Raw genomic sequence first — 27,075 nt, forward strand, 5'->3', positions numbered from 1 at the left:
ACTAGGGATGGTAATGGATCACACGATTCAAATGTTTCTTCACAATTTCTTTGAGCTCTTAACTAATTTTAGTTTAAATAATACAAAGAGAAATATAGTCTGATTCTAATTTGATCTGATCCTTATTAAATTTGATAACATAAAACTTAGTGCTCGTTGCCACCCCTACCATGACCACATGATCATAAGTGGGTCCAAGCCGCTGATGTGGCTCTCCCATGCATGACTAGCCAATGTAAGATTTTATGATCATCTAGTGACCTAGATGAATTCAAAGAGCATAACAAATATTGCAAAAAATGATAGTTGCTTTTGTAGATTGCTAAGCTAAGGGTGGTCCTTTGAAGATTGAATAGCTAGCCAGCTGCCGTCATATGATTTTGTGCTGGTTTGTTTCAGCTTTTTTCAGCTTCTGACCGTTAGAAGTTGTTGCAAACTATCAAACGTCCAGCTTTTTAGCCCACTTTTGTGAGAATCGATTAGATGAAAACCATCCAAAATCAATATAAACACAGAATCAGTCAATTTGTCGCGATAGTAGGAATCAATCACTTTCTAGATCATAAATCTTATGTACCACTTTATCTTCTTTTGCATGTAATTTTTATGATACTTAGATTTTTCACGTACAGCTAGATTCTCGGAAAAGTTCGTCAATGGGAAAAAAAAACTAAAACAAACTGACCCTATGTTTGCAGCGCAGACACCGGTTTCCAGACGTTGTAGGACAGGACGGGCGCGTGTTAATTACTGGGTCGAATCGATATAAACAATTGTTTGGCTGATAAACCTGAATTGAACGGCATCCATTGTGAAACAATTCTATCTCAAGAAACAAGTCTAGCTGTGGTAAAACATGGGAGGCTCAAGAAATTTGCTAGACTTAATTAACTTTTCAAGAGCTAAAGTGTGTATTTGCCTAGTGACTATCGTGTTGTTCATAAATACGCGGACAAAAGTCACAGAACCAAGATCCATTGCATGCCGATACCAACGACAGCTGCTGAGCTGCATTAGGAGCAGATGATAGTATCGATGACGACGGCTGGGTGACGGAGAAAAGGTGAGCGTGAGAAGATTCAGATTTAATTAGTGTGTGGCCATCGAAGAGCATGCGTGGCCAGATTCAGAATCCTCCTGATCGAGCTCGACGGGCACCAAAGCGATCGACCGATCGTGTGCCAACACGCACGTCAACCTCTCGATCTAGCCATATAAACCATGCATATCATTTTCAACGAACTGTGTGCATCCTGAAAAATGTCCAGTCTCAACGAACTCTGTGCATCCTGATGAAGATCCGCTGGTTCCTTTCGTTGACATCCTGAAAGTGTCTCCTGGTCCGGGTAGCTCAGGCCGCGGTGCCCCCCTCCGGCGCGGTGCCGTACACGTAGGCCGTCGTCGGCGTGAGCGCGGCCAGCGGCAGGCTCCCGTAGATGTCCAGGCACGTGCAGACCACCATCATTAATCCATCATCACCACCACTTGACTGCCGCGTGTGCTTCAGTATTTTAGTCATCCACGGCAATCAGACTCAAATCCAACACGTCACATATATTAGAAGAAGAACGACGAACGATCGTACCGAATAATAATGCTCAATTCCGATCTGTTCCGCTCTAAAGCAATTCAAGAATTATTCAATTCAGGGACTGTGTGTGCCAGCAAGGAAGCCAGCTGCCTGCAGACGACAATTGCATGGAGTGGAGCACGCACGTACGTACGGTACGGGGCTACCGACGGCGTACGGCGCCGGGCCATGCATCAACTATGATGATGAACAAGTTAATTAAGGTGACGGTTTGAGCTCGCCAATCAATCTCACTCCACACATTGTGCAGAAAGCCAAGGAATACGGCCGGTTGCGTCTTCGAATTTTGTCCGCATGTCGTTGAAAACTTTTGGAACAGGGAGGAACAATAGCAGGAAGGATATATGTGTCCATGAACAATAGCAGGTTGATAGGAAAAAAAAATCAAATATGATGATGAACAGAACAGGAAACAACGATTCAGACACATTTGGACACCGAATTGCGCAATACTTTACGTCCTCTATATCCTATATGTTGGATTGCCTTGTCTTACCTTATGTAAATATATAATGTGTCACAAGAGTAGTAGTCTATAAGACATATGTACCATTCTAGTACTACTAGTCGGGTACGATCGAAGAATCTTAAACCTATTGTAATTTTTGTCGTTTTTTATATTACTAAGTTGATTTGTCTGTGCCGTACGAGTCATGCCACCTTGTTTCGGGCCTTTTTATGTCACACCGGATTCAATACTAAATCCATAATATATGTGCGTCAGGCAAGATGAGTTGGTAAGATTCCACTACGAGTCCTTTACAAAGTTTAACTAGCATGAGAAAACATATACAGTTTCAAGTTTCAGACAGAGAGTACAAAAATTCCTCGTCTGAAAAGTTATCACAGATAGATCAGTTCAAGAACCTCCTTATACTCGTGCAACTCCTTCTCGCTTGCCCTTCAGGTAAGGTTCTCACATCTCGACTTTTCTAACTAATTACCTAAGATCAGAGCCATAATAGTCTTGTTGTAGCACTGTTTTTCCGGATAACTTTCCATGTTTCAATTAACAAAGTGATCTTATCGTGCACAATAATAAAGCCAACTATAATAGCAAAGCATGATCATAGTCCATGTGTATCATTAATTCCGAAACCAAGTAGAGCAATAGCAATCTACCCAATAACATGTGACATGTAACACAAGGCATATTGTCACACCCGGTTTTAGAAGTCAAACCAAATATGAACCATGTATATGCTAGGATCAGAACTCACATACACAGCGATTACATAAATGACTCATCATAGCGCAATGCTTCGAATAATCATCAAGAGTAAATAATAATATTACAAACTAGAGTCATTTACATTATATAGATCAAAGTGCACATAATAGAAACGCAACCAACATAAATAAATCCACCACAGGAAGCTGACTGGGGAGGTCGCTAGCCTAATCCTTGAACTCATCGATGTCTAGGATATCCGCTTAGACGCCTTCTTCTTCTTCTTTACCTGAGCATAGATTGCACCAAAGGCAACATGGTGTTTTGTGAAAGAAAGGGTGAGTACACATTAACGTACTCAGCAAATGTCCCATTTGGCTGAGATGTACTAGCTTTATGTGGAGTTAGGCTCAAAGCAAGTTGCTTTTACTTTATCAAGTTTTATTCATTAATATTAGCCAAATTTTATCATCAATCCCAAGTTGTTATCCCAAAGAGTACATCCTCATAGAGGAAATACCAAAATCCATAGTTAGAAACATCATTAATAGAACCATCATCATCATCTGTAACCAAATCTATAAATAGAACCATAATATCTCGAACCATCTTATCTCTAACTCTAATCAAAGAGGATCCCAAGGCCGCTCTTAACTGTTAGCACAACTGATATATCAGTTTCATAACACTCTTCAGAGGTTGCACACTTTACCGATGAGTCGTGACCCCTTTTGCCTCGAGTTGTACGGACCCTTAAACACTTCCAAGGTGAGTAGGCAAGGTTTCACTATGTGGCTTTTCTCTAGGGTCCTCACTATGCGAATGTTGGAAATGATCACTGCATAGAGACCATCTGACGTACCTAAGCCTATAGCCTCCACTCTCAGGAAAAAGCCATGGGAACGACGCCCATACCTATATCCCTGAGTGAGAATATAAGAGCCATATCAGATGCCTCTGTCCCCAATGACCAAAACCAGTACCCAACACAAGACTTCCATGATTGCTTGGCCAAGGACGTCCTATATCACCCTCATGGTTGCACTGTTTTTCCAGGTGATCTCTCAACGAATAAGTCCTTATGGAAAGGTACTCGAGAAACAGCCCAAGCCCCCTTTAGTGCAACAAGTTCATCATCATATTCAGAATAAAATCATCGTATCATAATTATATATCATCATGTTAATTTATTAAAGTAGAGCACTAGCATAAAGATAATCATAATAACCCAAAATATAATCAAGGACAAAGTAAATAGAAAGCTAATCAATCATTAGGTTTTATTTATATAATGCGGGGAAATGAATCATCATGTGAATAGGTCATAAGTAGGTGAAAGGGAAATGCGTCCTTGGACTATTTCTATTCAATTTTAGTGATTAAATGCTCAACACATTCTGTTTCGACTAACATCATCTTGTATGAATAATAAGCACAAGTAGTTAAAGCAAATTGAGAAAAAGTGCATTTGGTGTATATTGCAAATCCTATCACATCAAAGGAACAAAGTATGATTCTAGCACTTAGTAAATTGTTTTAGTTGTTAACTACGTTCTTCTAAGTGCTAGAAAACTCTCTAAGTCGATACAATTGGAGCAAAGAAGTTTGGCTAAACTTAGCCAAACATGCGCCAGCCTCGGCGCACCAGACTGTCCGGTGCCTAGGCCATCAGCTGGCCGAACAGGCCACTCTCGGGAAATTGGCCAAGCGCGCTGGCTATAATTCACCAGACTGTCTGTTGAGACAGTCGGCCAACGGCTCTCGCAATGCCAATGGTTGGCACGTAATGAACGGTGGACACGTGGCAGCACCGGACTGTCCGGTGCGCCACCGAAATGTCTCGTGCGCCACCGAACTATCCGATGTGCCTAGCAGCCGAAGGATGCAACGACACTTAAATTATAATTAGGACGTGCTTTCTTTGTTATTAATGTAAAATATTGTCAATTATGCATATTGTCATATGTAAGTAATTATTATGTGTACATCAAAATAAACATATTTCTACAATGAATAGTCTCTTGACAAGTTAATTATTATTTTTATCATCAACTATTATAGGAAAACGTCGTAAAGTACGAGTTTAAGGCCCTGTTTGTTTGGGTTTTTTAGCTTCTGGCCACCAAAAGCTGCTACGAACTGGAAAACGTCCCAGCTTTTCAGCCCGCTTCTATAAGAATCATTTTTGGTAAAAATCATCTAAAATCAATATGAACACATAATCGATCGAGTCGTCACGATAGTAGTAATCCATAGCTTTCTAGATCCTAAACCCTTGGATCAATTCTTCTTCCTCCGCATATAATCCCCACGATATTCAGATTCTTGTCACAACCAGATTCTCAGAAAAAAAAACTCAGAAAAAAAACTGAACCAAACAGACCCTATGGTCCCCGTGGGGAATGAGGATAGAAATATTTCCCGTCTACGTCCCTGTTTACCCTGTCGGGGAATATTTTTTCCCGTTTACATCTCCGTGGAGGAAAAACTTCCTCATCTTCATTTTAGAGCTAGTTTAAGAACACTAATTTTTCAAGAGATTTATATTTTCCTAAGAGAAAATGAACTAATTTTCTTTGAGAAAATAAAAATCTCTTAGGAAAATAGGATTCCCAAACTAGCCCTTCTAAGGACTAGTTTGAGAACTCTATTTTTTCAAAGGATTTTTATTTTTCCAAAATAAAATGAACTAATTTTATTTAAAAAAATAAAAATCTCTTTAAAAATAGGATTCCTAAAATAGCCCTAGTAGAATAATTCACCACCGCGGATGAGAGAACGATGCCCTATTGCCATCTCTACCGCATTCCGAGCTGTCACTTTCATATATACATCCTTTCTGCTAACTTTTCGCCTCCATCTCCAAAAGTTTTCAACAAAACGCGGACAAAATTCAAAGACGCAACCGTATTTCTCAACCCTGCAGCTCCCTGAAGTCGTACGTTGACATGTAAACATAAAATATGATAAATAGTGTATAATACGACTTCCTTGGCTCCTTGCACAATATGGAGTGAGATTGATTTGAGAGCCTAGAGCGTACCGTGGCTAGCAGATGCTTAACGGGAGCTTGATGACTAAGAAAAAAAATACGACTAAAGGTAAAAATGAGAACACCAACAAAATCGAGCACTGTCTGTCCTGGACGTGATAAACATGGACGGATTAATCAAGCGTGTGAAACGAATCTCGTGTGGCTGTGAGGCCGGCCGGCCCACGCGTTGGGTTTGGTATCCGTCGCGTAGTGTTGTGATGATGATGATAAGGCCACCGGGATCTCTTGGAATTCGTTAGGACTCTTTTTTTTTGTCTAGCTAGCTCCAAAATAAAAAAATAGCGTTAATACTCAAATAAAGACGACCGACAACAATTAGAGGTTTTGGAATCTGTGTCACATCGGATATCTGAATGTCAATTGTGATAAAGACTAATTATATACTTTCTATGTTCTTTTTTATTTGTCATGGTTTAGTTTAAAAATGAACTAGCGAGTGACAAATATTCGAGAACAGATGTATTAGCATATTTACAAACTAACTAATTATAATTAAACGATGCGACGAATTAATCAAACCTAATTAATCTATAATTGGCAAACATGAGCAAATCATAACCTAATTAGACCTTGTTCGTTTGTGTCGGATTGCACCTGGAATCGTTCCACTTAATCAAAGTTTATATAAATTAGAGAATCAATCCAGATAGGAATCATTCTGACCACCAATCCGACAGAAACAAACAAGGCCAGACATAATATATAGACGTGTCTTACCATTTAGTTTTTATCTCTAATTGGTTTTTATAATTAAACTGTATTTAATATTTGTAACCAGTAATCAAATATCCGATGTTAACGTAACTAAAATCTACTTCTCTCGAACCCAAACGGGCTGCTAAGGTGAAGACATCTCTATGTGCACAGTTTTGATTATTAGCCACGCCCACGGGGAACGAATCGAATCCCCGCTTGCTTGCTTGTGGGATCTTCTTCCTTCAGTTGCGATATTCCAAGGCGAGCTTCTAGATGAAAAGGACGTAGGGCGAGGGCGATATACATTTTTTTTGGGCCAATTACCTGTATGCCATCGGAAAATATACTCGTTACTTGTGTGCCACTGACCCCACATGTCATACACACAGAAAAATATACCTATATGCCACTCAGTGGCACACAAGGAATGACTATAAAATCTGATGGCATACCAGGAATTTTTCCATTTTTTTTCCCTAAACACGGCGCAGACGAAAGCGCTTGGACAGCAACGTTGTCGGCGGCATTAGAAGCAGAGAGATGGCAACAGGGATCCCATTCACGATTTCTCCACGGCGAATTTTTTTTGTTAGAAAATGAGGGTGAAGAAGTTTGTTTTCTACGAGATGTAAATTAGGAAAAATATTTCCTTGGCAGGTAAACGGGGGATGGATTAAGAATCCATTCCTTATAGGGCTCATTAAACTTACATTTGACGATCATTTCATATACTAATTAAAGATAAAAAATAATTATCTTATCAAGAGATCACTCATTATATAAATATGTTTTTTTATGTATACATAATATTTTTTTACATCTAACAATGTGCATAAGTATATAACAATGTGCATAAGTGGCAATATTTTATATTAATAACATACGAATTATATTCTAATTATAATTTAAACGGGGGACGGAGATCTCCGACGAAGATTTATTCCCATGGGGAATGAGAATAAGGAAGAAATGTCCTCCATAAATGTTCGTGAAGATCCTCGTAGGGAAAAAAATTTCATTGTGGAGACATAGCTCACGAGTACAGGATTGGAAAGCTAAAGGCATGTTTGGTTCGTGTCTAAATGTGTCATATTTTATCTAAGTTTAGTCGTCTGAATTTAATAACTAAGCTTAGTAAAAAAAAGTTAAAAAAAAAATATGACAAGTTAGACACTGAACTAAACATATCCTAACATCTGGGATGAAAAATTTCTGGTTGCCATCTCTACTTATAAGCCACTCCGCTCAGGCACATGTGCAGCATGCACGCATGGCAAACCGACGGGCCGGCCGGGTCTATTCTGCCGCGCGGTGCTGGTGCGGCGAAGATTGAAAGGAGTCCCGCCCCCACGTACGGGTGCTGTCAAATACTCTCCATATATATATAAGGCTGTCGTCAGGTTTGGTAGCTAGCTTGGCGTTTGCCAGCACGCATAGCGATTGCGACTATTGGCGATTGTGTAGGTGTAGTGTGCCTGTCGAGGAACGAGAGCCTCAAGACCCGAGCGTCTTCAGATATGGAGGAGGCGGCGGTTGCACGGACGACCAGCGAGACCCAGGTGGGCGACCTGCCGGAGGTGTGCCTGGCGCAGGCCATCGCGCGGACCTCCCCGCGCGACGCCTGCCGCTGCGCCGCCGTGTCCCCGGCCTTCCGCGCCGCCGCCGACTCCGACCAGGTCTGGCGCGCCTTCCTCCCCGAGCAGCTCGAGGCGGCTGAGGACCACTTGGACAGCCGCCGCGTGTCTCCGCCGTCGCAGGCGGCTCACCCAGCGGCGACCGTGCGCGGCCTCAGCAAGAAGGACGCCTACCTCAGCCTCTGCGACGCTGCCGGCGCCGTGGCCGTCGACGGCAGCGGGTGCAGGGTGTGGCTGGAGAGGGCCAGCGGCGCCACGTGCTACGCGCTGTCGGCTCGCAGGCTCAGCCTGCCCTGGGACGACGGCGAGTTCTCCTGGAGGTTCACGCACCACCCACGCTCCAGGTTCGCTAGCTAGCTGCTGCTCCCAACTACCCGCTCCATCGTCCTCGCGCGCCGTCATGCTCTCTATCTCTCTTCTCCGAAAATATCCATTCCTGCAACCCAATTAAAATTTGGCTGCTTCAATCAGTTCTTTCTGTATTACATTTCTCGTCATTCCATTTGCGTGTAGCGTCATATATACTCCCCGGCCGTGGCAGCGACGTAATAGCTTAGTTAGTACGCGTAGGAGCTAGCTAGCAGACATCAAGCTAGCTAGTCCCCATGGCAGCCATAAGCAAGGTCAAGGCCATTCTCATCTGATGCATTCATCGTAGTCGTCCCGGCGACGGCGAGCACGCACGCACGCAGCTGCATCCACTAGTGACTTTGAGCGACACAAGCTAGCTAGCTCCCCGGCCGCCGGTCATTGTCCGTCGTCGTCCTCTACCTTTCTACTACCTCAACCATGCGCGCGGAGCGGAGAAGAAAAGCGGCATCCACCAGTGGACACGAGACACTGACACGGGTGGACGAGAGGCCGGCACGGCAGCACCCACACGTTTCCAATGGAACCGGTCGTCGTCACATCTTCCAGAACGGTTGAAGCTAGCTAGTGGTATAGAAAAGAGTAGATTAATTATTATATTCTTCCTCCGCGATGTGCCCAACAGCGACCGGCGCCGGCGCCGCTGTTGATGTGCACGTTTCCTGACGACCTGTGTGGCCCGGCGCCGTACGCCGCCGTCGGTAGCCCCATACCCGTACGTGTGCATGCGTGCTGCTCCGTCCATTTGTCGTCAGGCTGGCTGGCTTCCTCAAGTGGTACGGCGGCTTCGGTGCAGATCGGATCGGAGTACTTGAGCATTCGGCAGTACTCGTTCGTCGTTCGTTCTTCCAGTGTGACGTGTGTCGTCAGCGCCGTCGACGACGACCATCGACAACGATGGCCGGCCGCCCGCGCGCTGGCGTGGATCACATGTACACCCCCCCAGGCACCGCACCAGCCAATAAACAACATCGAATCCCTTAACTAACTATTTTTGTATTTGGGTTAATTATGATACGATACGGTATGATATATGATATGATATCCCTGTTTTCCGTGGACGATTAAAATACTGAAGCACGCGGCGGCAGTGGCGGTGGTGGATTATTGATGATCTTTTCGCACGCACGCAGGTTCGCGGAGGTGGCGGAGCTGGTGGACTGCACGTGCCTGGACATCTACGGGAGCCTGCCGCTGGCCGCGCTGACGCCGGCGACGGTCTACGCGGCGTTCCTGGTGTACGGCACCGCGCCGGAGGGGGCCTACCGCGGCCTGAGCTACCCGGACCAGGAGACGGCCGTGGCCGTGGGCGGGCGGGTCGTCGCGCGCCACGCCGTGTGCCTCCGCCCCGACGACGCCGAGGCGCGCAAGTTCAGGGGCCGCGGCGCCGGGGAGGAGGCGAGGAGGCCGAGCCTGCGGGCTGACGGGTGGGAGGAGATGGAGATGGGACGCCTGCGCACGCCGCCCGTGGAAAGCGGCGGCGGCGGCGGCGACGTCTGCGTGGTGCAGGCGAGCTTCGAGGTGCTCGGCTGGTACCCCAAGCGCGGCCTCGTCGTCGAGGGCATCGAGTTCAGGGCCCTCCACGATGCTTCATGACTGGTTGAGAGTTGAGACCGCATGAATATACGTTGTAAATGAGATGTAAACTCGATTGGTAAATTGTAACAATCATTTACAGTGTTCTTGATAGGTAAATTCATCGGAGACATGATCTTTTTCCCTCGTGTGTTTTCTAGAGAGAGAAAAAAAACCCACGTGTCGATAATTTCGGTTTTGCAGTACGTGGGCAGTCTGTCCGTGCACGTCGTCGATCGTGCGGCGGCCTTCAAGCAATTGAGCGCTATCCTTACCGTGTGGACCATTTCAAACGATGCATGGCGTTGAAATTACGTGGCTGTTTATATGGCTAGCTAGCTAGATCGGGAGGTTTGACTGTACCATGTGACGTGCGTGCTGGCACGATCGGACGGTCGGTCGGTCTGGTGCCCGTCGAGCTCGGTCGGGATTCTCTGAATCCGGCCATGCTCTTGGATGTCCCCACATTAAGAGCATCTCTAAGAGACTAGCTAAATAAACCGCTAAGCCAAATTTTAGCTACTCAATAGCAAAATAAATCTCCAACAGACTAGCTATATGACTCGTAAGCTATCTAACTCTTTAAATTGGCTCTCTCACTAGTTAAATTTGGCTAGCCACATGACTAGGCAAACTAATAGATAGTCTGCTGGACTGAGATGCTATATATAAAGTGTAATCTTTATAAAAACGTAAATAAATAGTCAAATAGAGAGTAAAAAATGAAGAGTCTTTTGGAGATGCTCTAAGGGCTGTTTGGTTCTAAGGTGTCAAAATTTGTAAAACATTTTATACCATACTTGTCTATAAATGTACAAAAAGCATGAAAACCCCCTAAAGTCCGGCCCGTAGCCTGTTTTTGGCTCGGTAAGAGTCCAGTCCGGTCCGGTATAAATAAGCGGGTCAGACCCAGACAAAAAAAATGACCTCGGCGCGTTGGCCCTGCTCAGCCCGTTTAATGCTAGGCCCGCTTTTGGCCTGTTTCATGTTATCTCGCTTTTGGCCTGTTTAACTCGCTTTTCGGTCCGCTTTTTTCGTGCTCACTGGGTCGGACTCGTGCAAGAAATTAAGCCCACGGGCTTGGAAGGTCTGTCCCAGTTTTCAAACCGTGCCTGGTGAGCCGGGTCCAAACCGGGCCAGACTGGACGACCCGTTTGTACATGTATACACGTGTCTAAGTTTAGACACTTAAATTCTACGATACAGCCACGTCTATAAGATTATTTGACAAACTTTTGTAAGCCATTGATGAGTGGGAGCTATGCAGAGGAGGAAAATATTATCGCAACTCTAGCTACAAACTAAATACTCCCTCCGGTGCAGCAAAAGAAGTCATGCTGCGCGTGACCGAGCGTGCACAAAAAGAAGTCATAGCGCGCATGGGTCTGGGATTTGGACGTTGTTGCCCCTAGTAATTGCACAAAAAAAGATGCATTCAAGAGGAATTGAACTTGAGACCTCTAGTCTAGAATGCCTTGGAGCTGCTGCAGCAACCAATCAAGCCTAATTATTTTAGTGACGTTAATGCACCCATATCTCTATTTAATAGGGGCAAACAGGGAAAACTCTATGATAATTAATCACTCCTTGGTATGCACAATCATGTCCTAAACGACTACCTTTACTGCACTGGAGGGAGTATATGTCTATCTTATTTAAACCTATTTAATCTTAGTCGAGGATGAACTGTGGCAAGTGGGACACCGAAGCAAAAGGCCCCTAAATCTGAGTCTTCTCACGTTCACCTTTTCTCCACCATCCAGTTGTCGTCATCGATACAATCCTCTCCCTATACAGCCTGTTTGGTTTTAGTATGAATTGGATCTTGGTTCTGTGACTTTTGTCCGCGTATTTACGCTCCTTTGGCGCGTGGTTCTGACGGCGAAAGGAAAAGAACGTTAGCGAGTTCTAGGTGCCGCCCATGCATGGCCCCCGTCGTCAAACGGTGAACCCTGAAGCCAAGGAAGAAGCTAGCGCTCCCGGCTCCCATGCACAGTCTTTGCCGCGCGCCGATGACGACGAACGCATTGCGTCGCCACCTTGATTGGTGTGCCCGCGTGACATCATCGTCGGCGTAGAGGCGGCGGGGTCGCTGGTGAGAGCGAGAAGGTGAGGCTGGCTGAGGAGACAGGACAGTGCCACAGTGGGTGGTCGGGTGGACCTAGCATTTGCTTCTTTATACATTGTGTGCCGGAACAAATTTTTTATATACAATTATATCTAAGGATATATATAATTTTATAGCATCTTCAATAAGTAAAAATCACAATAAAAAAACTGGAAAATTGGGGATTAGATATCACTATGCTGGAGTGGAGAGCTCAGATGTGCAAAACCAATGCGCTGATTGCTGGGCGACGTGTGCCGGTGTGCCCAGTCGGTGCTCTCGGCTTCGGTGCAGTCATGCAAGGCTTGCCAACAGTGACAGCGCATCTCGACGATGGACGGGCTAAGGTATAAGGGCGTCCCTAATAGCTAGCTATTTTATTGGCTAATTCACAATCCACTATAGAAAAGAGCTCTAAGGTGGCGGTACGCAGAAATTTATACTGCCGGTTTCAGTTACAGCGCGCCAGTGAAAAAAACAGGCGGACCCACCTTAACGAACCGGCAGTGTAAATATATATACACTGGCGGTTCACTTAACAAAACCGTCAGTATAAATGATGTATTTACACTGGCGACTTTATTAAGTAAACCGCCAGTGGAAATATCATATACACTGGCGGTTCACTTAACTGAACCGTCAGTGTAAAGGATGTATATACACTGACAGCTGTATTAAGTACACCGCCAGTGGAAATATCATATACACCGGCGGTTCACTTAACTAAACTGTCAGTGGAAATAATGTATATACACTGGCGGCTGTATTAAGTACACCGCCAGTGGAAATATATATATACTGGCGGTTCACTTAATGAAACCGTCAATACATTGCATGAATACTCGGTACCAGAGAGGAATCAGTACCCTAATACATTGCGTGATTACTCAGTGATTGGTACCCCAATACATTGCATCAATACCAGAGAGGTGATCAATACATTGCATGATTACACAATCTATATACCCAACAGTCTGAGATAAACAATATATCACTAACTACTTCATTACATACACTACATCAATGATACTCCAGCAGCGATCCAATCTCTCAATAATGTCATTTCTTGACTTGCATTTTCATTCAACCAATCTGACACATCGTAATCAGCTTGGCCACGCGAACTACTCCCTGATCCTCCTATGTGGCCTCGGTCCAACAAATAGTTATGCAAAGAAAAACAAGCAATTATAATTGTGACGGAACCTCCCAAGTAATTAGGCCCACCTACAGTTGTCCTTGTCCAACGGACCTCAGACAACCCTGTAGGTGCCCCTGAATCACTTGACAAGTTTGGTATCTGCTTTTCTCACCTTTCCCAAGAGCGTTTTACCCGTCACGCAGACATTACAAGCATCGGAGTTACGAGAATGCGGAAGCAATTACATAAACTTACCTTTATTTTAAAGTAAGATCAAGATGAATATGTACAGACCAGATGATATCCTAGGAGTGCAGAGTAATATTATTACACATACCAGGGAGGCAAAAACTCCTCCCGATAAGTTTTTACACAAAAAGTTCTAATGGGGGACCATGTCCTCCCGCAGCTTCACTCTTGTTTTTCTTCATTTGGAACCACCTTGGAGCAAAAGCAACAAAAGTTTGTTGCTTCCCCACCTAAAAACAACGGGGGAATAAACCCTGAGTATGGAATTACTCAGCAAGTCTTACCCGACTAAAGAAAAGACTCTCAAGGGTATGCTGGTTATCAGGGAGTCAAGGTAAGGTTTCTCAATGATCAAAGACTCTGTTTTGCATAAATGCTTACTACAGTGGATCCTTAAAAATCCAATTTTATTGTCAAGTTAGTAAAATTACCTGCATCTAGAGTTCTTTCTACTCTAGTTCAAACACTTGTCCTGCACTAGCCAGTTTCTTAACAAATCCCTTCATCTTTAGTGGAGTTCTATTTATAAGTCAGTGACCAAGTCTTCATAACCGCGAAGGTACGGCGATCCGAATCGATTATACTCAGCTGAGGATCTCCAATCACACGACATATGTAGCACTTAACCCTTGCATATGTTAACCTGCCACCGGGGTTCTTAAGACCAGATCAGGTTCACGCGAACCGAGAGCACAGATACACCACCGTCTAGCCTCTTGCCACGGAGGGTACACGCTACTCTCGCCACCGCTCCACGCCATTCCGTGTTATCTTATTCTGGCCTTAGTCTACCCGAGGCAAGGCTTACCCATGACGAGGCATGTGACCAGTTAAAGGGTCCTCGGTCAGCAGGCCTACATCAACACGGTCCTTAATCGACTCAGACGGAGACACTACACCGAGACTCCTTTCTCGTGCAAGTCACCCGCCCGGTCTCAGCTTAATTATTTCAAACCCAAAGTTTGGTACCTGGCAGAGGTACATCTTTTCCGATGTTGAACCCATCACGACCGTGATGGATCCACCATCAAGTTTTATTTTCGAAAACATCCCACCCACTTTTGCCACATCATCTTTTGTAAAACAAAACATTTTGTTCTTCTAAAGCAAGGCTAAGCATCAAAATCTTTTGTAAAACGGGTGATCAAGGAAGGTAATCAAATTCAAGGAAGGTAATGCATGAATTGTTTTATCAATCAACTCCTATCACCTAATACATCAAGCAAGTGAGAAAGATTTTAAAAACATCAAGGAGGGTGGCAAATGCACCGGGGCTTGCCTTCGTTGATAGGTGAGTCAGGCTCGGATCCGCAGATATCAAAGTAGAAACAATTTCCGGCCTGAGATTCCGAAGGTGGTGGTGTCTTCTCTTCGGTCACTTCGACTTCTTCGTTTTCTAAATATAACCATATAGGTATATATAAGAATGAATGCCATGGAATGCTCATGAGAGTGCAAAGATAATAAGGATTTATTATCTAAAGTCTTGAATACAACTTTCCTTCACGGAACTCCGAGAACTTAGGGTTTCTGGAGTCAGTAAAGGAATTCAAAGGGCAGGGGTAGGGTTTTGGGTTCTAGTTATCAAACAAGGTCCAAATCAAACCAAACTCTACCCAAGGCTTCTAAATAATGCGTAGAGCTCATATAAAATGTTTGGGCATTTTTGGACTTACCATTTATTTTCTAAAAATCCAGAACTAATGGTTTAAGCTAGTTTAAATGCCTCAAAATTCCTTATTTAATCTAAAAATCATGAAACTATTTTTATTAAATACTATGGAAAATAAGAGGTCTAGGAAAATTGGTTTGACAATTTTAGGATTTTTCTACAATTTCCTACAATTTATTTGGCTCTGGAAGAAAAAGAAAAAGGGAAATCTATGAATAGTACTGGGCCGATTCTAGCCCAGGACAGCCCAACTACACAGGAAACAGGGTCGCGCGCCCGCGCGCACCCGCGCGCTCTGGCAACTTTTCACAGAGGCCCTCGGTTTATTAGCTAAATCGAAGTAGGTTTATTTACTATTGCACTCAGTCGCTGACACATTGCCGAGATGACCCTAGACTTCTATTTCTTCTCCAAACACCTCCCTGGTCACGGCACGCTCGCCGTTCATCCCTGGCATGGCCCGTACCGGCCATGGCCGGCGACGACTGCTATGGCTAACGACCGGGGAGGCATCACTGGCTTAAGGCGACCTAGGAACATCCATTTAATCGACACAAACCCCACTGGAAACTATCTGTCCACGATCAGGGCGGAACCCGTGGTGTCGATCCTGTGTTCCCAATAATCTACGCTCGGATTGGTCAAACGGCCACTACGAGGAGCTTCATGAATACACAGAGCTGCTAAAACAAAGCTTGGATCGGACAGGGCCTTACCAGAGAAGGCTGGCCATGGAGCGCAGAGCTTTACATTCGCTGGAGACAGAGAAAGGGGAAAACGGTGTCGCGACGGCTTTGGGCGAAATTGGGAGATGGGATCAGGGCTATAGGACCGTAAGAGGCTGTGCTTTCACCGTGCGCAATCGATTTGGGAGAAGGTGGAGAGGGTAGTGCGAATTCCTGGTTGTACTCAAGCTTACTTGAAGAACAGCGAGCACCTCGCCGTGGCTCCCTGTCCTATATATAGGCACGGCGGTCCGGTGATCGATCCACGGCTACGAGGTGGGCAACCACGTAAGGAAGAGGCACAGTGAGGCGAATCAAAGCATGTGCGACAGCGTGGCGAGAGCTCACTGAGTCACGGTGGCCGCCGGTGAATAACTCCGGCCGAGCTCAGGAGATGGTGCCACGTATGAGTTACCCTTTCCCCGGCGTTATCCATCCAATACCATGCACGAATTCGGAAGGCGGCGGCACGAATCTTCACGCAGGGAGGTCGCCGGCGGTGAGCACGCAGCGCTGGCAATCTGGTCCACAGCAGAGCACTATACCATGGCGAACTGCATTGAGAGCGCTTGACAGTCAGCATTTAGGCTCGATTTTCTCACAACTCTATATGGTAACATACTCCATGCTCTGCAGCAAAGTTGGAGAGCTATAAATCAGCTACAGGTTTGTCATAGCAGCCATGGGCAGATTCTTGCTGGATCATAGTTGAATTTATGCTCAAAGTCTCAGTGGTTGCACTGTATGTCTGAAAATTCAGACCCAGTAACCTGACAGTCCAACTTCAGTCTTAATTATCTCTAAATTCTTCTCAACAACTTTGCTTACACTCTTAAGCAAAGTTGTTCTCCTTTGTTTGGTCTACAACTTTGATGTGGTTCCCTAGGGCAAAACCCTAGAATTTGAAAGATACAAGGCTCCAAAGTTGAGCCAACCACACTGAAGTTCAGACTTAGAATGAAATAGAGGTCAAGTGGTACTTTTTGCAAATTAGTCCAAAACTTAGGGTTTAACTTGCAAATTCACATATTTGTGAACCAAATGACTTTATATGCTTTAACATTATAGTTTTTACACTTTAGTCCAAATGTGCACTATTTTTGCACATAGGCCCCTAGGGTTTGGACTTAGGGTTTTCCAGGGTTCCAATGGGGGTTTTTGGTGTCTCAGGGGTATAAATGTGATTCAAGTTCATTCTTGGGAACATTTTATGACTATTCCCCTAAAGCTTTTAGGTTTTCTCAATTTGGGTTATGTTTTACCCCTTTAATCCCTATTTAGGGTTAAGTTCCCTATCCTAGGTTCTATTTGCAAAATGCTATAACAATACAACTTGTTTGAAATTTTTACCTAGTGAATGCACTCTAGGTGTGTCAAACATATGCAATGCCAATGTTTATGATGCCATGCTCAAGTTTTAGTAGCAGTAACACCAGGGGTGTTACATCCTTCCCCCCATAAAAGAATCTCGTCCCGAGATTAAAAGTCCTAGGGTAAGTAATGGTAAAGGAAACGCATCACGTCTTTATTTCCTTATTCTTGGTACAAGGCAGGGGTGGTTTGGGAATTTACTCCTTTATTACAGCAGCTATACATGCTTTACAAACTACAAGAGGCTAAAAAGCCTGGGAAATTCTTATCTAAAAAGTCTTGAGTTTGCCATGTAGCCTCATCTTCGGAATGTTGGTTCCACTATATCTTGTAAAACTTGAGAGTTTTTCTTCGGGTAATCCTGTCCTTCTGGTCCAAGATTCGAATGGGATGCTCGGAATATGTCAAGTCTGGTTCAAGGACAACATCTGTCACTTCAATGGTTCGATCGGGGACCCGAAGACACTTCTTCAATTGTGACACGTGGAACACATTATGTACAGCAGACAAGGTTTCGGGTAATTGGAGTCGGTATGCCACTGGTCCACATTGCTCAAGTATAGGGAAAGGACCAATGTACCGGGGTGCAAGCTTTCCTTTAACCCCGAAACGTGATGCCCCCTTCATTGGCGAAACCTTTAGGTAGACATAGTCTCCCACAAGGAAGTATAAGGGCATTCGCCGTTTGTCTGCATAACTCTTTTGACGAGCTTGAGCTTTCTTCAAATTATGAATTATTCTTTGAACTCTTTCTTCGGTCTCTTTCACCATATCAGGCCTGAAGAAGTACCTTTCACCAGGTTCAGACCAATTTAGCAGAGTACGACATCGTCGTCCATATAAAGCTTCGAAGGGTGCCATCTTGATGCTTTCTTGATAGCTATTATTATATGAGAACTCCGCTAACGGCAAACATTCATCCCATTTTTGTGGGAATTCTAGAACACATGCTCGTAGCATATCTTCAAGTATTTGGTTCACCCTCTCAGTCTACCCACTGGTTTGAGGATGGTAGGCCGAACTATGGAGCAACTTAGTACCCAAGGATTTGTGAAGTGCTTCCCAAAACTTGGCTACAAATTGAGGTCCACGATCCGACACTATGGTTTTTGGAACACCATGCAGACTAAGAATACGAGCAATGTACAATTGGGCATAGACAGTAACCGGGTGATCTGTCTTGACTGGCAGAAAATGAGCAATTTTTGTAAGCCGATCAATTATAACCCAGATAGAATCATACCCTTTTGTAGTCCTGGGTAATCCCACAATGAAGTCCATACTAATATCTTCCCATTTCCATGCTGGGATAGGTAAAGATTGTAATGGACCAGCAGTCTTCATGTGTATGGCCTTGACACGTCTGCAAGTGTCACACTTAGCCACATAGCGTGCAATTTCAATTTTCATCTTCGTCCACCAGTAGTGTTGCTTTAGATAATGATACATCTTAGTGCTTCCCGGATGAATAGAATAGCTACTAAGATGTGCTTCATCTAAAATTTGCTGGCGGATCTCTTCATTCTTCGGCACCACTATGCGGTTGTTGAACCATACCACACCTTGATCGTCTTCTTTGAAACATTTGGCTGTTCCAGCCCTTATCTTCTCACGTATGTGTTTCATACCCTCATCATCTTTTTGTGCGTCAATTATCCTTTGTAAGATGACTGACTCCAGCTTCAAATGATTTGAAGTCCCATGCTGAATCATTCCCAGGTTTAATTTCTCCATCTCCTGGCATAATGTAATGTCAGAAGTCCTCACTGTTAGACAATGACAGGAAGCCTTACGACTGAGTGCATCTGCCACTACATTTGCTTTGCCTGGGTGATAATGGATTTCAAATTCATAATCCTTGATCAGCTCGAGCCATCGCCTTTGTCTCATATTCAATTCTGACTGGGTGAAGATATACTTCAAGCTTTTATGGTCTGTATAAATATGACAGACATTACCCAGCAGATAATGACGCCAGATCTTTAGGGCATGAACCACCGCAGCTAGCTCTAGATCATGAGTAGGATAATGTTCCTCATGTCCGCGCAACTGCCTTGAAGCATATGCAATTACTCGGCCTTCTTGCATTAGCACACAGCCGAGGCCACTGCCTGATGCGTCACAATACACATCAAAGGGCTTATTAATATCCGGTTGAGCCAATACCGGAGCAGTGGTTAATAATATCTTCAATTGCTAAAAAGCTTCATTACACTTTGAAGACCAATTGAATTTAATATCATTCTTCAATAAACTTGTGATTGGCTTCACAAGCTTAGAAAAATCTGGTATAAATCGGCGGTAATAACCAGCCAGTCTAAGGAAACTTCGGACTTGATGAACAGTGGTCGGGGGTTTCCACTCCAAAATGTCCTTGACTTTGCTGGGGTCTACCGCAATCCCCCTGGCAGACAGTACATGTCCCAGAAATTGAATTTCCTCCAGCCAAAACGCGCATTTGCTGAACTTGGCATACAACTGATGTTCTCTCAAGCGCGTTAACACGATCCGTAAGTGTTGGGCATGCTCCTCTTCATTCTTGGAATATATTAAAATATCGTTTATGAAGACCACCACAAACTTGTCCAACTCAGGCATGAATACCGAGTTCATCAAATAAGTGAAATGGGCAGGAGCATTTGTCAATCCAAAAGACATTACCAGGTATTCAAATAATCCATACCGCGTAGTGAATGCGGTCTTTGGTATATCCTCGGGCCGAATACGGATCTGATGATAGCCCGATCTGAGATCAATCTTGGAGAATACCCTCGCTCCAGTCAGTTGATCAAATAGAATTTCTGAAAGTCGCCTAGAGGGGGGGGTGAATAGGGCGAAACTGAAATTCTCAAAAATAATCACAACTACAAGCCGGGTTAGCGTTAGAAATATAATAGAGTCCGCGAGAGAGGGTGCAAAACAAATCGCAAGCGAATAATCGAGTGAGACACACGGATTTGTTTTACCGAGGTTCGGTTCTCTCAAACCTACTCCCCGTTGAGGAGGCCACAAAGGCCGGGTCTCTTTCAACCCTTACCCTCTCTCAAACGATCACTCGGACCGAGTGAGCTTTCTCTTCTCAATCACTTGGAACACAAAGTTCCTACAAGGACCACCACAAGATTGGTGTCTCTTGCCTCAATTACAAGTGAGTTTGATCGCAAGAAAGAATCAAGAAAGAAGAAAGCAATCCAAGCGCAAGAGCTCGAAAGAACACAAACAAATCTCTCTCTCTAATCACTAGGGCGTTGTGTGGAATTTGGAGAGAATTTGATCTCTTTGGTGTGTCTAGAATTGAATGCTAGAGCTCTTGTAAGTAGTTGGGAAGTGGAAAACTTGGATGACTTGAATGTGGGGTGGTTGGGAGTATTTATAGCCCCAACCACCAAACTAGCTGTTTGGTGAGGCTGTCTGTTCGATGGCGCACCGGACAGTCCGGTGCACACCGGACATGTCCGGTGCGACAGCCACGTCACCAAAACCCGTTGGGTTCGACCGTTGGAGCTCTGTCTTCTGGGCCCGCCTGAATGTCCGGTGGCGCACCGGACATGCACTGTAGATTGTCCGGTGCGCCAGCATGGGCGTGCCTGACCTCTGCGCGCGCAGCGCACGCATTTAATGCGTCGCAGGTAGCCGTTGGCGCCGAAATAGTCGTTGCCCCGCTGTTACACCGGACAGTCCGGTGAATTATAGCGGAGCAGTTGAAATGAATTCCCGAGGCTGGCGAGTTCCTGAGGCCGCTCTTCCTTGGAGCACCGGACATGTCCGGTGTACACCGGACAGTCCGGTGAATTATAGCGGAGTCGCCTATGGAATTTCCCGAAGGTGACGAGTTTGAAGTTTGAGTCCTCTGGTGCACCGGACATGTCCGGTGGCACACCGGACAGTCCGGTGCGCCAGACCAGAGGTGCCTTCGGTTGTCCCTTTGCTCTTTTGTTGAACCCAATACTTGGTCTTTTTGTTGGCTAAGTGTGAACCTTTGGCACCTGTATAACTTATACACTAGAGCAAACTAGTTAGACCAAGTATTTGTGTTGGGCAATTCAACCACCAAAATTAATTAGGGACTAGGTGTGAGCCTAATTCCCTTTCAATCTCCCCCTTTTTGGTGATTGATGCCAACACAAACCAAAGCAAATATAAAAGTGCATAATTGAACTAGTTTGCATAATGTAAGTGCAAAGGTTGCTTGGAATTGAGCCAATAAATGTTACTTACTAGATGTGCATGGATTGTTTCTTTATTATTAACATTTTGGACCACACTTGCACCACATGTTTTGTTTTTGCAAATTATTTTTGTAAACCCTTTTCAAAGTTCTTTTGCAAACAGTCAAAGGTAAATGAATAAGATTTTGCGAGGCATTTTCAATGCTTTTCCTTTGACTAAACAAAAACTCCCCCTCAATTAAATTCTCCTCTTAGTGTTCAAGAGGGTTTTGAGATATCAAGTTTTGAAAATACTACTTGCTCCCCCTTTAGAACACAAAGAGATACCAATTTGAAATTTTCCAATTTGAAAACCATTAATTTAGGGTGGTGGTGCGGCCCTTTTGCTTTGGGCCAATACTTTCTCCCCCTTTGGCATGAATTGCCAAAAACGGATACTCGGAATGAAATATAGGCCCTTTGTTTAACTACTATCTCCCCTTTGGCAAATAAAACATATGAGTGAAGATTATACCAAAGATGGAGAGTGATGCGGAGTGACGGCGAAGGATGAGTAGTAGAGTGGAGTGGAAGCCTTTGTCTTCGTCGAAGACTCCAATTCCCTTTCAATATACCTATGACTTGGTTTGAAATACACTTGAAAACTCATTAGTCATAGCATATATAAAAGAGACATGATCAAAGGTATATTTATGAGCTATATGTGCAAGTTTAGCAAAAGAAATTCCTAGAATCAAGAATATTGAGCTCATGCCTAAGTTTGGTAAAAGATTGTTCATCAAGTGGCTTGGTGAAGATATCGGCTAATTGATCTTTAGTGTTAATGTATGAAATCTCGATATCCCCCTTTTGTTGGTGATCCCTAAGAAAATGATACCGAATGGCTATGTGTTTAGTGCGGCTGTGCTCAACGGGATTGTCCGCCATGCGGATTGCACTCTCATTATCACATAGAAGAGGAACTTTGGTTAATTTGTAACCATAGTTGTGGCGGAACTGCCCGAATTATTCCAACTTAAGTGTCCAAGTCCCGCCTTAGAGGCTAGACCACACTTAAATGGGAATAACCCGTCAATCCCTCGGATCTAGTCCGACACGGCCACTGACAGGATCAAGTACCACAATCTCACTCGAAGGTGAGTCACAGAGCAAATACAATAAAGCATAAAACCATACATGTCATAATGTTAAATTATTACACCACCATCATCATCATCGGAGTTTTTGCAAAAGTATCCATCATTGTTCGAAGTGCAGCGGAATAAAACTAACGATAATTAAACAGAGAGATGGGGAAGCCTGTCCCATCACTCCTCATGCTCCTCCTCAGTCGAGGCAGGGTCCCACTCGACAGTCCAACCCGGTGGCAGGGTGGTCGGCCAAGTTATCCCAGCAACCATCTCCTCCAGAGAACCTGTAAAAATTATGCCACAAGCAAGGCTGAGTATACTAATACTCAGCTAGACTTACCCGGTGTGAGGAGTCTACTCCTCTACCTCTAGACATGCAGCTGTTTGGCTGTGGGGGTTTGGTTGCCAAAAGCACTAGCTGAGTTTCTAAATCAAGATTTTAACTTAGTCAGAGTTAAGTGTGACTCTCTTAAGGCTAAAAGTGAACTATCTACTCGTACATGGTAGCAAGCATTATTAACAATCAACATCATATCTCAACTCATCATACTTCCACTTATTACTCAATGTAGCAGCATGGATCAAGCAGTCTCATTAACTGCGAGAAGCAGACGATTCGAATCGAGTTTTTATCCTTGCAAGGTAAACCTAAACACACGACATGTAGGGGCACTCCGTCCCCACACACATCAACCGTCCCCATCGATTCCCTGGCAACAGATCAGGGCTCACCGCCTTGGCGTACAATGCCCCACTGACCCCGACTGGCCGTCGTGCAGTGGCCGCACTTGTACCCACCATAACCGGAATGGGAGACCTCGTCTCAGGTCGCGTGAGGGGATATGTCTGCGGGCAGGTTCACTCAGGTACTAGGCTTACCGATTTACCATATTTCTCGGCATGTGCTTAGTACGTTCAAACGCTTGACTCACGGTACCACACCTTAATCCTTATTCACATTTTATCCCGTGGACAACCAATCCCCATGGATCATTGTCCACAAACCAGCATCAGTATGATATGAAAGTGGGTACAATCAATGTCCTGACCTCGCGCGAGTGCTAGAAAAATCACTCGACTTCTACCGAGATCCTACTTTATGAAGCAGCTACTCGTCTTAGCATACTAGTATTCATCTCAATAGGATTCCTGAGATCATGCAACTAGGGTTTCAAGAAATTTCCTACACTTAAGTGCACAATCAATCCTACAATCATTAAGTGGAGTAAAATAGCATAAATAACAGGTTATGCATAAAACCGGGGCTTGCCTTCCAAAGCAGTGGCAGGCAGGTCCTCTGGTGCAGGCTCTGGTGCTGGATCTGGGGCTACCTCCTGAGCAGCTCCTTGCTCCGACACGAGGATGTACTCTCCGTCAGCAAGATTACAGTCTAGCGAATGCAATGAACATGTATGTCATGATTATGCATGATTTAATAACATTATGCAAAAAGAGACTAAGCCAAGAAGTAACTTAGGGTTTTCTTAGTTATGCGGGGCTTCTAGTGGTACATAGATAGACTTATTACTCTTTGGACTTAGGTTTTCCTTTAGGACAACATAGTGGATTTGCATTGCCTTCATATATTTCAGTGGACAAATTTACAAAGGTCTTAGGATGACATCAATTTCCATTATTCATTTTCCTTTCTTTAATTTCCATTTAGGGTTTCTAGTGCAGGTTTGAACTATGACAGGGTTTTAATAATTTCCAAAAATTCTATAAAAATTTCATTGCGTTGTCACTGGCTATTTTAGCTTGTTTTAAGAATTTGAGGCTTAAGGTATAAAAGTTAGGCCTTAAACAAAAATAACAAAAGTTAGGCAAAAAGGGGCACTTTACACTACACCTTCTAGTTAGGGGTAGGTTCTGTCCTAAAGATTATTTTTGTTGGCATCCTCTGGTAATAATAGATTTTTGTGCTAAGAATCACAGGAAACTAAGGGGTGGTTATTTAGTTATGCTTTTCTTAAGTTTCATGTCAAAAAGGCTCTTTCTACTACATTACTATTTGAAAAATGTCAAACAGCAGATTTCATATTTTTCCTAAGTTCTTTCTAATAAAACAATAGTTATCCCAAGGGTGGGGGTGTTTTCACCTTGGGGTTATTTTTGTAGAATTTTTCTAAGTTTCACTTGTTTTATTAAAATAGAAGAGATCTTAATTATTTTACACTAAAACAGGGTATGATATATTTTTCTATTGAACTACATTAAATAAGTACCTCAACAAAAATAGGAGTGCTCTCTGGTTCATTAATTAAGTTGTATTTTCTATTTTCCTCATCTTTAAGCATATTTTAGGATAAAGGGTAAAATTAACTTAAATGTAATGGACAGAGGTGTTTAACATTTTTAACTAGGTCAGTAGGTAGATAATAACTTTTCTAAATTTTTCCAACCTTAGTCAAATAGTCTAACTATTTTTCTTACTATTATTTAGCTTTTGGCCAAAGTTAACATTAAAACAGAACTCTTAAGTTTTCCACAGCACCAAGGGGTTTTATATTTTTCCTAAATAGGTTACATGATTTAGAGTCTGGCAAAATTAGTTTGACCAAAATTAGATAAACCAAACAGAAGTTATGGGTTTTTAAAGTTTCTGTTTGAATTTAAATTAGGTTTTAGTTAAGTTTTCCTGGAAAAACAGTTTGCGCCGAGGCCCCTGGGTTTAAAACAATTCAAACCTCGCAGATCTACCCTTAAGGCACTATTCACTTGAGTCTCTGACCTTTCACTTAACCCCCTGGGTTTCTCTCCCTCTCACCCACAGTCCCTCCCTCAATTGAAATAGTAGCCGCGGAAAAAAGAAAGGGCGGCGCGGCTTACCGGCGGCGAGGGAGTTCCGGCGAAGTGTAGGGTTGGCTCGGGGAGGGTCCGGCGATCACGTCGAGGTACGGCTCGTCGTCGGGGATGGCCGGAATCGCCCGGTCCACGTGAGCAGGCGGGCGAGCTCGTCGGCGGCGTGTGCTCCGGCCTATCCACGGCGGCATAGTTCAATCCAAGGGCATAGGGAGCTTCGTGGAGGTCCAAGGAGTCTAACCGTGCAAGGAATCGAAGAGAGGTGCACGGTGTACCTCGGTCCACGGTTGCCGGCGGTCGGTTGAAGTCCGGTGACCTTGGGTCGGCCTCTCCGGTGAAGTAGAGCCCGATTCCTCGCTCGGGGAGCTTCACGGAGACGTGCACAGTCTTCTCCGAGGGCTGGACGGGGTTGGGAATGGCTGGGTTGGCCGGTCTACGGTGGCAGGGGCTCGGGTGGCCGCGGGCACGTCGCGCATGGGCAGACGGCGGTGAACTGAGCTCCGGTGAGGCTTGAGCGCGTGCGGAGGGGTACGGCCAAGGCTCCTGGGCGTTTTATAGCCGCGGACGCGGACCAGGGCACCGGCTTGGCTCGGGCGCGGCGCGGGGCGTGCTCGGGCGTGCTCTGGCGCGGCAGACGGCGTCGAACACGTGGCGGTTTGTTTCTTCCAGTGTTCAAATGTCACCAGAGGTCGCAACCGTGCGAATCTTTGCAAAGGTCCGGCGCAGACCTCTTCCTGGCACCTAGGGCTGTCACTCAACTGTGAGACGCCGGGGCAGATACGGCCTAGGGAGGGAGATCTTCGGGTGCCAAATCAGGTGTGTCACACTGAGCACTTCGCGACAAAAGCCATGCCATGGCATGTCAAACGTCCGAGTCTCGAGCTCAACTTTTTCCAGTGGGTGCCCTAAGTGGTATTGCACATTTTTGGTATAGAACCCAAGTGGTTTTGGCGCCATTTTTGAAGTGAACACGGTTGATCTTTGATTTAGGGCTAAAATGGGACTTAGAGGGAATTAGAGAGCTCTAGCTCTCTCTCCACTTGGAGATTTGAAATGGGGTTTCCCTAGGGGCCTTTTTGTAATATTTCCCTCCCCTAATTGATGGTTATAATGTTGCTTAGGGTTTGGGTAAAGATTACCCATGTTTTGCACATTTGCTCACTCTCTTTCCCCTCTTATCCATGGTTTGGGAGTTAGGGTTTAAGAGAGGCCTAGGGTTCTTTCCCCCTCTCCCAAGGTGATAGTTGCACACAATTAGAGTAATGCCCTTGGTCATTCCCAACTCTTGGTAAAAACTTAGTTTCCAAAGCCCCTTATACTTTTGCTCCTTAAGTTCTTCCACATGTGATCATAGTCTTGAGTGCCAAGGTGTGCTCCAGCCATAGCAACACCTGGGGTGTTACAGCCCTCCCCCCTTAAAGGAATCTCGTCCCGAGATTTTAGGTAGAGTCCCTTGGAGGGTGCTGGAAGGTGTGTTGGTGCTACTCTTTCCTTATACTCAAGTTTCTCTTGTTAACTGCTCTTCGAATGTCATTCTCTTTGCAACTTCAGAAGGAAGCCCTTCTTAAGTTAAATCCACAACTTAGACTATCCTAGCTATCTAAGTTTTTCTTATAAT

The 27,075-nt window shown here is 44.5% G+C and overlaps 1 protein-coding gene across 1 annotated transcript; it reads left to right on the top strand.

Moving 5' to 3' along the window:
- Positions 1-7,920: 7,920 nt before the first annotated feature.
- On the top strand, positions 7,921-10,229 carry LOC100285707 (uncharacterized). The gene is given in 2 exon segments (NM_001158598.1): positions 7,921-8,491; positions 9,650-10,229. Coding segments are annotated over 2 exon segments (924 nt in total). The 5' UTR covers positions 7,921-8,030; the 3' UTR covers positions 10,113-10,229.
- The last annotated feature ends 16,846 nt before the right edge of the window (positions 10,230-27,075 follow it).

The sequence above is a fragment of the Zea mays genome, chromosome 10 (assembly GCF_902167145.1).
Source record: "Zea mays cultivar B73 chromosome 10, Zm-B73-REFERENCE-NAM-5.0, whole genome shotgun sequence".
In the NCBI taxonomy this organism is placed as follows: Eukaryota; Viridiplantae; Streptophyta; class Magnoliopsida; order Poales; family Poaceae; genus Zea; species Zea mays.